Consider the following 12,361-nt stretch of genomic DNA (forward strand, 5'->3'; position numbering starts at 1 on the left):
TCAGCACACATAAATACCTATTGGGTGACGGAACCTTTAGTTTGGGTGGTGTTATTCCACGAGTCACACATCATCTAACTGGTGTTATACTATTCCACTAAGTCACGCACCATTCAATAGGTGTCGTACTATCATCATCTAGCACCATCATCCACTTACGTGACACTTCGTGACACTTACGTCATTACAAGAGGTCCCGAGAGGCGGCTCCTCCGTCGATCCGAAGTATCTTGTGGTTCGGTTCTTCTCCTTCAGCGACTGCAGGATGCTTATGTCGTTGAAGAAAACGCTCTGCATGCAGCCCATGAAGGCGTTGAATGAACGCAGGCCTAGAGGAGCAGAGAAACGAAATTTTAAAACAAGGCCAAAGGGATGGGTAATCTAATGCCCTTTACTAGCCCAGGCCCAGACGTATATTCCCGAGATGTATTGCACAAGTCCCGTTTTTTTTGCTATGCCCCTAGGTTAGGTTAGGTTAGATTGGGTTAGGTTGGTTAGTACAGGAGTCAAGAGAGTAATTTGGGGTGGGAAGCGTAATGAGATTATTTTCAAGGAAATTCTATGCTTAGTTTTTAAGATATGGCGCCCCGCTTTTTTCAAAGGTCCCAGGCTGGCACAATACTCGGCTACTTCTCGGAAAAATGCGACCAGGACAAAACAAGGAACAGGAAAGAAGGGTGGTGTTGTACTGCGAGAAAAGCGATAGGTCTACTGCCTCTTAAGAAAGAGAAAACCATGAGCAGGAAGAGAATTCCAAAGTTTGACGGTACGAGTGTAAAATGCATGAAAAACGGAACCGGTTTTTTTTCTCTATACACTGGAGTTTTCTAAAACAGACTTACAGGGGCCCCGATTACAAAGAAATCAAAGAAAAATGTCTACAAAAAGTCTTTCACATTCGAGTAAGAGAGTTTAATTAACTAATACAACAGTACCTGGCACGTAACACGTCTCCAAGCACGACCGCTCATCGTCGAACATGTTGGCGTTGCCGCCGCATCCCGTGTAATTGAAAGGAAGACACGTCCCCGTGTTCTTGTCGTAGTGGTATCTGTACCCACTACTGCTGCTGCAGGACAGGCCGCTCCCGTTGTCGCTGCCTGAGTCTGAGCGACCAGTGTCCAAGGGCAAGGCGCAAGCTGAGGAACAAAGGTTATTAAAGTTACTAATAACAAGAATTCCAGATTGGTTTTCTGTTCGTTTGAAGAAGGAGCCCACCACAGAATATCCCTGTGTGATTCTTGTTTCTAGTGATTAACTGGAATCATTTTGAAACTAAAACTGGTAATGGCATGGACGTCCAATCTCTCTCTCTCTCTCTCTCTCTCTCTCTCTCTCTCTCTCTCTCTCTCTCTCTCTCTCTCTCAAACTCGAGCTACAAGGATTAGTTAACAAAAGCCAGACTGATGTTGTTATTGCTTAATTAAAAAAAGTCTCATTAGGCTGTTACTTGATGGTGGTTCTCTCTCTCTCTCTCTCTCTCTCTCTCTCTCTCTCTCTCTCTCTCTCTCTCTCTCTCTCTCTCTCAATCACACATTCTCACACGTACACAACACAGAGTAGACGTGTAGTTCGATCCCTTAACGAGAAAGAATGAAATGGGAGGTTTCCTTAAAGACCCAGTTTGCCCTGTTGAACTAAGGAGTGGAATTAGGTATCTGGTTTCCTGGTTTCCAGTCAAGACTCTCTCTCTCTCTCTCTCTCTCTCTCTCTCTCAGATAATGAAAACAAATATGCGATTCGACGCTAACCTCGAGAAAGATGTGGAGCATTTCCTACGTAGAAATCGGGGTCGAGGTGGAAATACTGGATGTCGCCTGGCAAAATTAAGGTTGTGTATTGTCTGCTGTCAATGTAGAGCTGCCGAATAAGTTGACAAAGAAACTCGTATTAATATAATTCAACAGTGACATGAGATGAAGAAACTGCAGTAGTTTCGTTAAAAAAATAAGGACGATGATACTCGAAAGCACGAAATTAATTAGTTACTCTGAAAAGAAAGTAAGTTAAAGCTGTTGTTTATGATCACAAACATCAAAAAACTAAGTGATTCCAATTAGCACTGACCAAATTGTTCTTGAAAAGAAAGTTTCTTTCTACGGGAGTAAGAAAAAATAGAGAAATTAATAAGACAAATTCAGTATAATACATATATGTGTGTATTCATAAAGACAAAATCCACGAAGGAAAGTGAAACAATGGAGTTCTGCAAGGCCTTTCGACTTACTCTAGTCCTTTACTTAGCAGAAAGTCGAAAGGCCTCACAGCACTCCATTGTTTCTCTTTCCTTCGTGGATTTTGTCTTTATGTCCTTTTCTAGCCCAGGCCCCATGAAAGAGGAAAACGAAGGAAGGAAGTGACAGGCATGCCCTTTAAAAGAAGGAAGTGACAGACATGTCCTTTAAAAGAAGGAAGTGACAGACATGCCCTTTAAAAGAAGGAAGTGACAGACACGCCCTTCAAAGGAAGGAAGTGACAGACATGCCCTTTAAAAGAAGGAAGTGACAATCATGCCCTTTAAAAGAAGGAAGTGACAGACATGCCCTTTAAAAAAAGGAAGTGACAGACACGCCCTTCAAAGGAAGGAAGTGACAGACATGCCCTTTAAAAGAAGGAAGTGACAATCATGCCCTTTAAAAGAAGGAAGTGACAGACATGCCCTCTAAAAGAAGGAAGTGACAGACATGCCCTTTAAATGAAGGAAGTGACAGACATGCCCTTTAAAAGAAGGAAGTGACAGACACGCCCTTCAAAGGAAGGAAGTGACAGACATGCCCTTTAAAAGAAGGAAGTGACAGACATGCCCTTTAAAAGAAGGAAGTGAGAATCACGCCCTTTAAAAGAAGGAAGTGACAGACAAGCCCTTTAAAAGAAGGAAGTGACAGACATGCCCTTTAAAGGAAAGTGACAGACATGCCCTTTAAATGAAGGAAGTGACAGACATGCCCTTTAAAAGAAGGAAGTGACAGACACGCCCTTCAAAGGAAGGAAGTGACAGACACGCCCTTCAAAGGAAGGAAGTGACAGACATGCCCTTTAAAAGAAGGAAGTGACAGACATGCCCTTTAAAAGAAGGAAGTGAGAGACACGCCCTTTAAAAGATGGAAGTGACAGACATGCCCTTTAAAAGAAGGAAGTGACAGACATGCCCTTTAAAGGAAGGAAGTGACAGACATTCCCTTTAAAAGAAGGAAGTGACAGACATGCCCTTTAAAAGAAGGAAGTGACAGACATGCCCTTTAAAAGAAGGAAGTGACAGACATTCCCTTTAAAAGAAGGAAGTGACAGACATGCCCTTTAAAAGAAGGAAGTGACAGACATGCCCTTTAAAGGAAGGAAGTGACAGACATTCCCTTTAAAAGAAGGAAGTGACAGACATGCCCTTTAAAAGAAGGAAGTGACAGACACGCCCTTTAAAGGAAGGAAGTGACAGACATGCCCTTTAAAACAAGGAAGTAGAAACATGCCCTTTAAAAGAAGGAAGTGACAGACACGCCCTTTAAAAGAAGGAAGTGACAGACATGCCCTTTAAGAGAAGGAAGTGACAGACATGCCCTTTAAAAGAAGGAAGTGACAGACACGCCCTTTAAAAGAAGGAAGTGACAGACACGCCCTTTAAAGGAAGGAAGATTATTACAAGGTTCGGGAAAAACAGACATAAAAAGTGAACTTCAGAGTAACCTACGTCAATCTTCTCGTGTTGATGGATGATGTTCAGCGTGTGCCACACTTCCGCGTCCATGCCCTCGCCGATCTCGGCGCTGACCGCCCCCGCCCCGAGGTTGACCTCGACGTAGATGGTGCCACTCTGAGTGAGGGAGGCTGCGATGTACTGCCTCTCCGGGTGCTCTGCGTTCGCGTACAGGAGGATCGAGTCCGCGAAGCGAGTCTGGCAAGAGAGGACGTTATTGCTTGACTGATTTGTTGATTGACTGATTAACTACAAACAGTAAATTGGTCTGACACCGACAGTAAATTGATTTGGGAAAAGATCTGAGCTTGTCTTCATTCCTAAGACCAATGACTGGATTTTCAATCATATTTTTTTTTTATCTTTTATCTTGTTTTGAGTGTTTGCGAGATGTTTTTATCATGTGTACGTTGAACAGATACACCTTTGATCAAAGTCTTACCTACCTATGGAGTTAATCATCCTTACTGGTTGATTCTACTTAACTGGCGAAGGTAAAATAAAAAATATATATATATATATATATATATATATATATATATATATATATATATATATATATATATATATAAAGACTTGATTAAACAAACAAGAAGGATGAATTTATACAGTTCAATGTAGCGAGGAACGTGAGGAATAAGTGAAACTTGATAAGATTTCAGAAGCTGCAAATAGTTAACACAAGTTTCATAATATTCTGATAGGACAGTAAGTAAATACTGCTGTTTATGATCACAAACATCAAAAGCCTTAGCGATTCCAAGAAGCACTGACCAAATTGTTCTTGACAAGAAAGTTTCTTTTTATGGGAGTAAGAAAAAATATATAAAGAAGTTAATAAGACCAATTCATTATAATATGTGTGTGTGTATATTCGTAATCGTGAGTCGGAGCATTTGCCCATCGTGTTGATTCCAAGAGTGAAACAACGGAAAGACTTTCAAAAGATCCTTTTGCTTGAAGCTAATTGGGTCAATTGCTTGTAAAATAAAACTAACCTAAAACTTTCAAAAGATCCTTTGGCTAGAAGCTAATTAGGTCAATTGCTTGTAAAGTAAAACTAACCTATCACCACACAGACTTTCTCGACATGAGAGAGAATGAACTGACCTTGAAGGCAACGGAGATACGATTCGTGTAGGAATGGACCCGGTCCATCCACTCGTACAGCCGATGGACCACGTGCCCGTCCCCGTTCAGGGACAGAACCGGAACGTCTGATGAAGAATAAAAAACAAAATTAATATCAGTCGGGATTCACTCACAGTAGGGGCTCAGTGCCATCAGTGTACCTCACGTGGTGCACTGTAGGCATTACTTAAGGTTCTTTGCAGCGTCCCGTCGGCCCCTAACTACAGTCCATTTCATTCTTTTTACTGTGCCTTAGTTCATATTCTCTTTCTTCCCTCTTACTTTCCTCAACCCTCTCCTTACAATTGTTTCATGTTGCAACTGCTTTGAGGTTTCCTACTGTTAGTCCTTTCAGACCTATTTACTCTCAATTTCCCTTTCAGCGCTGAATGACCTCATAGGTACTAGTGCATGGCCTTTGGCCTAAATTTTATATTCTAGTTCCAGTTCCAATCTAGATTCATTCTTTTATCCTTACAGTTGTCTTAATGAAAGAGACCTCATTCTTTCAGTGAATCTGAAAACTTATTTCCTTCGACTGGCAAACTTCCTGCTTCAGTTTTCCTGACTTCTAACCTGCTTTTCTCCCTTTTTCTCGTTTCTCGTTTTCTTTGGGCCTGGGCTAGAATAGGGCATTAGATTGCCATTCCCATTGGCCTTTGCAGTTGTTCATTGCTTTATCGGTACAGTCTGGTCTTTCAAGTGTGGACTGACATTCAGATTATGGATTACTTCATACTGTTGTATACAACTGAATTTTTTCTCCCTGAAAGTGATAATTCAATCCTTTTATCATGTCCATCTTAATTGTTATGAAAAATTTCAACCCTTTTATCATCTCCATCTTAATTAACTGTTATAGAAAATTTCAACCCTTTTACCATCTTCATCTTAATTAACTGTTATGAAAAATTTCAACCCTTTTATCATCGCCATCCTAATTAACTTTAATGAAAAATTTCAACCCTTTTATCATCTCCATCTTAATTAACTGTAACGAAAAATTATTTGATTTTCGTAGTGTGACTATCTTATCAACACTGAAAAATAGCTCAACAAAATCGAGGTAAACTTTAATCGTATGTATATGTTTTAGCTTTGCAAATGGTTTTAATCTTCCGTCATGTCCAAAATCAATTTATTTGAAACAGATCATCTTTTATCATAACTGCCCTAACTCTCTTAGTATAAGTGGCTGTTTATACTAGGTAGAAACGGGCACTGTCTTGACCTTTTCACTGATAGTAATTTTACATTAACGATAACGGGCTCAGTTCTTTGATTTATAACAGTTTCATTCTTGAAAATGACAGTTCATTGAACTGCTTTACTATAATCAAACTAGCAATTTCATGATAATCATCTCAGCGTTTTCAAAGTGCCTAACTTAACTTGCTTCCATATTTCTCCCGGAGACCCCTTCAAGCACAATTGCCTTTATAAACAGATATAACTTATTACAGATAGCTTTTAGAACTTGTCTAACGTTTTAATGGCATTCATCTCAATCATTATGATAATTAGCTATCATCAAACTCGAAATCTCGGCAGGCATACACTAGCTTTAAATTACAGCTTTCTCTTTCCATTCTGACATATTGCTATTCACACTTTTTGGGGTGGATGGAAATTGGGGCCATCCTATTGTGACTGAGCCCTCTAAGTTCTCTGAACAACAAGTGTAACGTTTTACCAACGAATGTCTTCATCATCAGGTCGAATGGCTTTAACACTTACAGCAGTTTTCAGCAAATTTTTCTCCATCACAGTTCAGCAATTTGTCACTCACCTGGGTTCTTGCATTTAGGTCCGTCCTGGCCGCTGTTGAAGCAATCGCAGGTGCTGTGATCGAAATGTTCCACGCAGTGGGATTTTCTCGAGCACAAGTTCCTGAACCTGTCGTTACAGCTGAAAGGAAAGCAAGAGGTCAGTTTTGTTTTTTTTTTATTATTATTATTATTATTTGTTCTCAAGGGTCCACAATGATATAACTGTTTAAAGCTCGTGTAAAATTTATAAAAGCTTTTATGAATTTTACACGAGCTTTAAACAGTTATATTATTGTGGACCCTTCAGAACATTTACGAACTCTCGTGATAGAGAGCTTTTCTCGCAATTATTATTATTATTATTATTATTATTATTATTATTATTATTATTATTATTATTATTATTATTATTATTACTATTAACCAAACAAAAACTTCTTTCAGTTTTCTTCTGAAGATGGAAAGAGAAGCCCACAAGATTCCTGTGTATAACTTGTTTACTTGTAAATATTTACATGTTTAAAAGTAACATGTAAATATTTACAAGCAAACAAGTTACACACAGGAATCTTGTGGGTTTCTCGTTCCATTATTATTATTATTATTATTATTATTATTATTATTATTATTATTATTATTATTATTATTATTATTATTATTATTATTCAGAAGACGAAACCTATTCATATGGAACAAGCCCACCAAAGGGACCACTGACTTGAAATTCAAGCTTCCAAAGAATATTATGGTGTTCATCAGGAAGAAATAAGAGGAGGTTAAGGGAAATACAGAAAGAGATCCCCCTCATTAAAAAAGAAAGAAAATAAACTAATAAATTAACAAATACATAAAAATGCATTAAAATACGAGGAGAATACTATTAGGGTAGTAATGCATTGCTCCTTCGCTTGAACTTCTGAAGTTCCAATTACACGACATCCTCTGAAGGGAGGCTGTTCCGCAGTCCAGTGGTGTGAGGAATAAAGGACCTCTGGAACTGAGGAGTTCGACAGCGAGGCACATTTACTGCATATGGGTTTAGTAAATATGCATTAGCCATTTAAACATATTTTCAGTGAAGGTTCAACATCTCATCGGAATGTTACATGTGTATTGCCTTTTAAACATGACTTAGGATACTGTCGTTTCTGACACATTGTTTTCTCTTCTTTATTTCTCAAAGTGCGTATAAACAAATTATAAATTTATCAAACATATTTGGTAGATATAACGCAAAGTTTTTACCCTTTTTTTTACATTACCGAAAAATAGATACTGCAAAAGATATTCTCTCTCTCTCTATTAAATCTGTAATTTTTCAAGTTTTGCTGTACATTCACCAAAACTACAAATATCTCCTGCATTCGTATCTTTGGAATATTCCAAAGTTCTGTCTGCGACGTTTACATAACAAACCATCCATCAATGCTCTTAGTATGATATGTTTACATGACAACGACCTCAATACTCGTACTTTCATCTAGACTGAATGAACCTCAAAATCTACAAACGATGAATTCAGTACCCGTATTTCAACCTCAGTTAAATTATAAGTAAGTATACCTTAGTTTTACCAGACCACTGAGCTGATTAACAGCTCTCCTAGGGCTGGCCCGAAGGAATAGATTTATTTTACGCGGCTAAGAACCAATTGGTAAACTCTACCAAAAGTGCTACGACAGAATTCAATCAAAACAAAATGATCGTAGTCCTTCTTACTTGTTGGCGCAATGTTCTCTAACTCCAGTGTGCCTCGTGGCTACCAGAGGCTTGACTGCAACCATTTCCTCCGAGGTAGGACCACTGCTGAGGCTCAGGTGTTGAATGCAGCCGTGGAAGGGTTCGATTCCGAAGGTCATCTCCTCCGAGATCACCTCGTTATCGAATACACCTGTCAAGTAGGATGACAAACGAAAGCAATTATTCGAGGGTGTATTTGCAGATTTTATGTTTGCTGGTAAAGTTTAAGATATATATATATATATATATATATATATATATATATATATATATATATATATATATATATATATATATATATATATATATATATATATATATATATATATATATATATATATATAGTCACAATGCCCTCTTATCTTCTCGAATTCTTCGCTTTTTTGGATACGCTTGTCACTATAAAGCCTTAAGATCCAAGTGCAAGAAATTGAAGTTGTCGTGATGTCCGGTAGCGCGAAACGAACCCGTGTCACCATAACCACAAGGAGGTCACGTTGCCAACCTGACCTGACCTCGAGAGGTTAAGAGGGCATTGTGGCTATTACAATTACATATATATCTGGTAAAAGTGACCAGTAAATTCTACATATATATATATATATATATATATATATATATATATATATATATATATATATATATATATATACATACATACATACATACATACATACAGTACATATAGGCCTATATATATGTGCATGTGTATATACGCACAGATGGTGTTCCAGTGATAAGGATGCTCGCTTCGTCAGTGACTGTGAGTGCCTGCGCATGTGTGTATCTATTGTACGTGTGTATCTATTGTACATCAAACCAAACCTCTAAAGTTAATGCACAGGGTCATCTATATTTCCGGGTCGCCAAGAATGTTGAATTCGCGCCCCAGATATTTTCCTTAGATTTTGATGTGGAATACTTGCCTCCAACCCAGAGTACAGACTGAAAGCCTTCCAAGGTACTCCCTCCATAGTGAGGCCTGAGACCCAACGCTCCAATGGTGAAGTACTCCTGTTGGCCGTCTACGTTCAGCGTCAGCTCTCCGTTGCTAGAGTCTATCTTGATCGAAGCCGAGTGCCAGTTTCCTCCTTGCAGCCCTCCTGTTGAGTACAAGCATACAAGGTTTTAGAGAGTAATACTTCTATACACATTTGGAAGATGTAAGAGAAATACGTCATCTAGAGTCTCACAAGGACGGGAAGTAGCAGAATTACTTCCATTCAAGAATATTCAGATAAGGATCTGATTTCCCTATTTGTTCACTGGAACTAAAATGATAAGCATCTAGGTTCTCTTTTAATCACTATGAAAACCCAAATGCACATCATCGCTTTTGAATTTTGCAATACAGTTCTATATTATTCATCATCATGAAAACTCAGACCTGTTTCAAAGTTACTTATTAATATTCATGAGACTAAAATATGCTTCAGACTTTATTATTTGCCTTTATGAAAACTCAAACATCCAACATTTCAAAACATACTGTATTTCAGTTTCGTACTTAGCTTTGTAAAAATTCAAGCATGTTATAAAATTCCGTATGAAAGCTTAAATATGCATCAAAGTTACTTATCAACCTCTATGGAAAACCAAAATGGAATATAGCCCCCTATCAATCTTAGTGGCAACTCAAACATACCATAAAGTTGCTTATTATTCAGAGTTCCATATAAATCTTCATGTAAACTCAAACACGAATCAAAATATCCCAGTAATCTTTGTGAAGACTCAAATATTCATCAAAGTTCCCTGTTCATCTTAATGAAACCTAAAATATCTGAGCTTTACGAAAACTCAAGTCATACGTCAAAGTTCCCTGTTCATCTTAATGAAACCTGAAATATCTGAGCTTTACGAAAACTCAGTCATACATCAAACTTCCCTGTTCATCTTAATGAAACCTGAAATATTAACGAGACTTCCCTACTGAGCTTTCCGAAAACTCAATATTAATGAGACTTCCCTACTGAGCTTTCCGAAAACTCAATCACACATCAAAGTTCTGGATCGATCTTCCTGAAAAAGAAACACCACAAGCATGCAGAGCAGGAGGCACGAAATGACCACAAACGAACGCACAAACTCCCCAGGAAAAAAAAAAAAAAACAAGGCGATCGTGATTTCCCTCCCACCTCGCCTCATGATGAAAGTCTCGGTCTTCCCGTCGAAGATGTGAGTGACTCCTAAGTGGCCCTTCTTCAGGTAGATGTAGAGCTGTAGGCGCTTGTCCTTGACCTCCTCGGGGACCGTGACCTGGGTGACAAACAGATTATTTTCTGATTATTTAAAAAATACTCATAGTAGCACGAGTCTTAGAATGGAGAAGCAAGTCCACAGGTATGTATAGGTGCATATATTTAAAGATAAATCAGTATAGGTTTATTTATCTTTAAATATATGTACATATACATAACTGTGGATTTGCTTCTCCAATATATATATTGTTATGTAATTTCCAAAATATTGGGACAAAGAAATTGAGAGACAATTGTGGCTATATATATATATATATATATATATATATATATATATATATATATATATATATATATATATATATATATATATAAAATCCCCATCTGTCATTTATATGAGCTTTCTTTGTAAACTTACTGTTATATGTCTTCAGTCTGCTAAGTAAAGGACCTAGCGTCGAAAGGCCTCGCAGCACTCCAGTGTTTCCGTTTCCTTCGTGGATTTTATCTTTATTTATATATTCATCACGTTCCATATTTTCGTGATTCAGTTATATATATATATATATATATATATATATATATATATATATATATATATATATATATATATATATATATATATATATTTAACATTATTGTATTACTACATAGAAGAGTAAGTAACATCCTACCTGACGCAAGAACGCTATAAAGCCGTGAGGTCTATCAGTCCTGAAGTGAAGTTTGAATGCGTAGACGCCACTGGATTAAGACAAGGTGAAAAATTAAAACAATTACTGAATATAATATAACCCATCAGACACTACTGATATCAATATCTCGTAAGAAAAAATAGTATTTCCTTATGCAAAAGTATTTATTGTCGCTTTTGAAAGGACACATGCTTAACGTTATACTCCACTTGACTCTTTTTCTGTAGATGTTTCTTATTTCATCCATTAAAGCAGTTAATTAACATTATTACTATTCTGATTAAATGAACTGCATTATTTGATGGCACATTCAGGAGAAATTTCTTATGGATTCAAAAGACGCATGATGACAGTTTCGAAAAGGGAATGTGACTATCAAAAAAAAGTGCATCTTGGCCACAGCTATACCACACTTAACGTCACTGCAGCTCAATGATGGAAAAACGAGTAAAACCAGTAACCAAAGAAAACGCAGACATCGAACACATTTCATTTAATCATGGTATAAGCGAATCCCACAGGAAAGTGACAGGCAGAAGGTCAGTACCAAGAACTTTCACGTCTATTAACGCATCTAAAGTAAAATCGGGATAAAAACTAACGTGATGGTAAAGTCAGTCAGGACTGGTGGATCGACCTTTGCGGCCACTTCTTTCCCCGTGAAGGTCAGGACAGAGGCACCGGTTCCGCTCCTGATAATCAGGTAGCCGTTTTGGGAGGCCTTCGTCGATACGGCTGTTGCAGTCTCTGCAGACACACAAAAATGCATCTGAATTCTTGGAGTCAATCGTAGAAAAACTTTGTCGTATTTCTAAGTGATTAATTAACTAGTTATCGTGAATGTGGTTAGTATTGCGTACAGATAACTTTCAGAAAATGAGACAGTCCTATTCAATAACTATCAGACAAATCATTGTGTATCTAGCAAATTGTTTTCATGAAAGTGATTAGTATTCCGATCAGATAACTTTGAGAAAATGAGACCTAATTCTACCGAACTACCTGTGTGTTAAACAAGTATCTATAAGAAAAAAATGAGACCTAATTCTATCGAACTATCTGTGTGTTAAACAAGTATCTATAAGAAAAAAAAGTCACGTTGCTAGCAAGCAATTATCATGAAAATGACGACTA

General features: G+C 37.7%; 1 protein-coding gene across 15 annotated transcripts in view; it reads right to left on the reverse strand.

Moving 5' to 3' along the window:
* The window catches only part of LOC136827599 (axotactin-like), a 73,141-nt gene that overhangs the window by 37,617 nt on the left and 23,163 nt on the right, over positions 1–12,361 (reverse strand). For all 15 annotated transcript variants that reach the window (XM_067085129.1, XM_067085155.1, XM_067085090.1 and 12 more), the window contains 11 exons: positions 11,830–11,974; positions 11,207–11,276; positions 10,470–10,590; positions 9,258–9,434; positions 8,311–8,482; positions 6,612–6,730; positions 4,802–4,908; positions 3,686–3,889; positions 1,752–1,860; positions 936–1,139; positions 181–329 (listed from right to left, as the gene is read on the reverse strand). In XM_067085129.1, the coding sequence (XP_066941230.1) occupies positions 181–329; positions 936–1,139; positions 1,752–1,860; positions 3,686–3,889; positions 4,802–4,908; positions 6,612–6,730; positions 8,311–8,482; positions 9,258–9,434; positions 10,470–10,590; positions 11,207–11,276; positions 11,830–11,974 (1,577 nt within the window). The remainder of the gene's footprint in view (positions 1–180; positions 330–935; positions 1,140–1,751; positions 1,861–3,685; positions 3,890–4,801; positions 4,909–6,611; positions 6,731–8,310; positions 8,483–9,257; positions 9,435–10,469; positions 10,591–11,206; positions 11,277–11,829; positions 11,975–12,361) is intronic.

The sequence above is a fragment of the Macrobrachium rosenbergii genome, chromosome 3, assembly GCF_040412425.1.
Source record: "Macrobrachium rosenbergii isolate ZJJX-2024 chromosome 3, ASM4041242v1, whole genome shotgun sequence".
Classification (NCBI taxonomy): Eukaryota; Metazoa; Arthropoda; class Malacostraca; order Decapoda; family Palaemonidae; genus Macrobrachium; species Macrobrachium rosenbergii.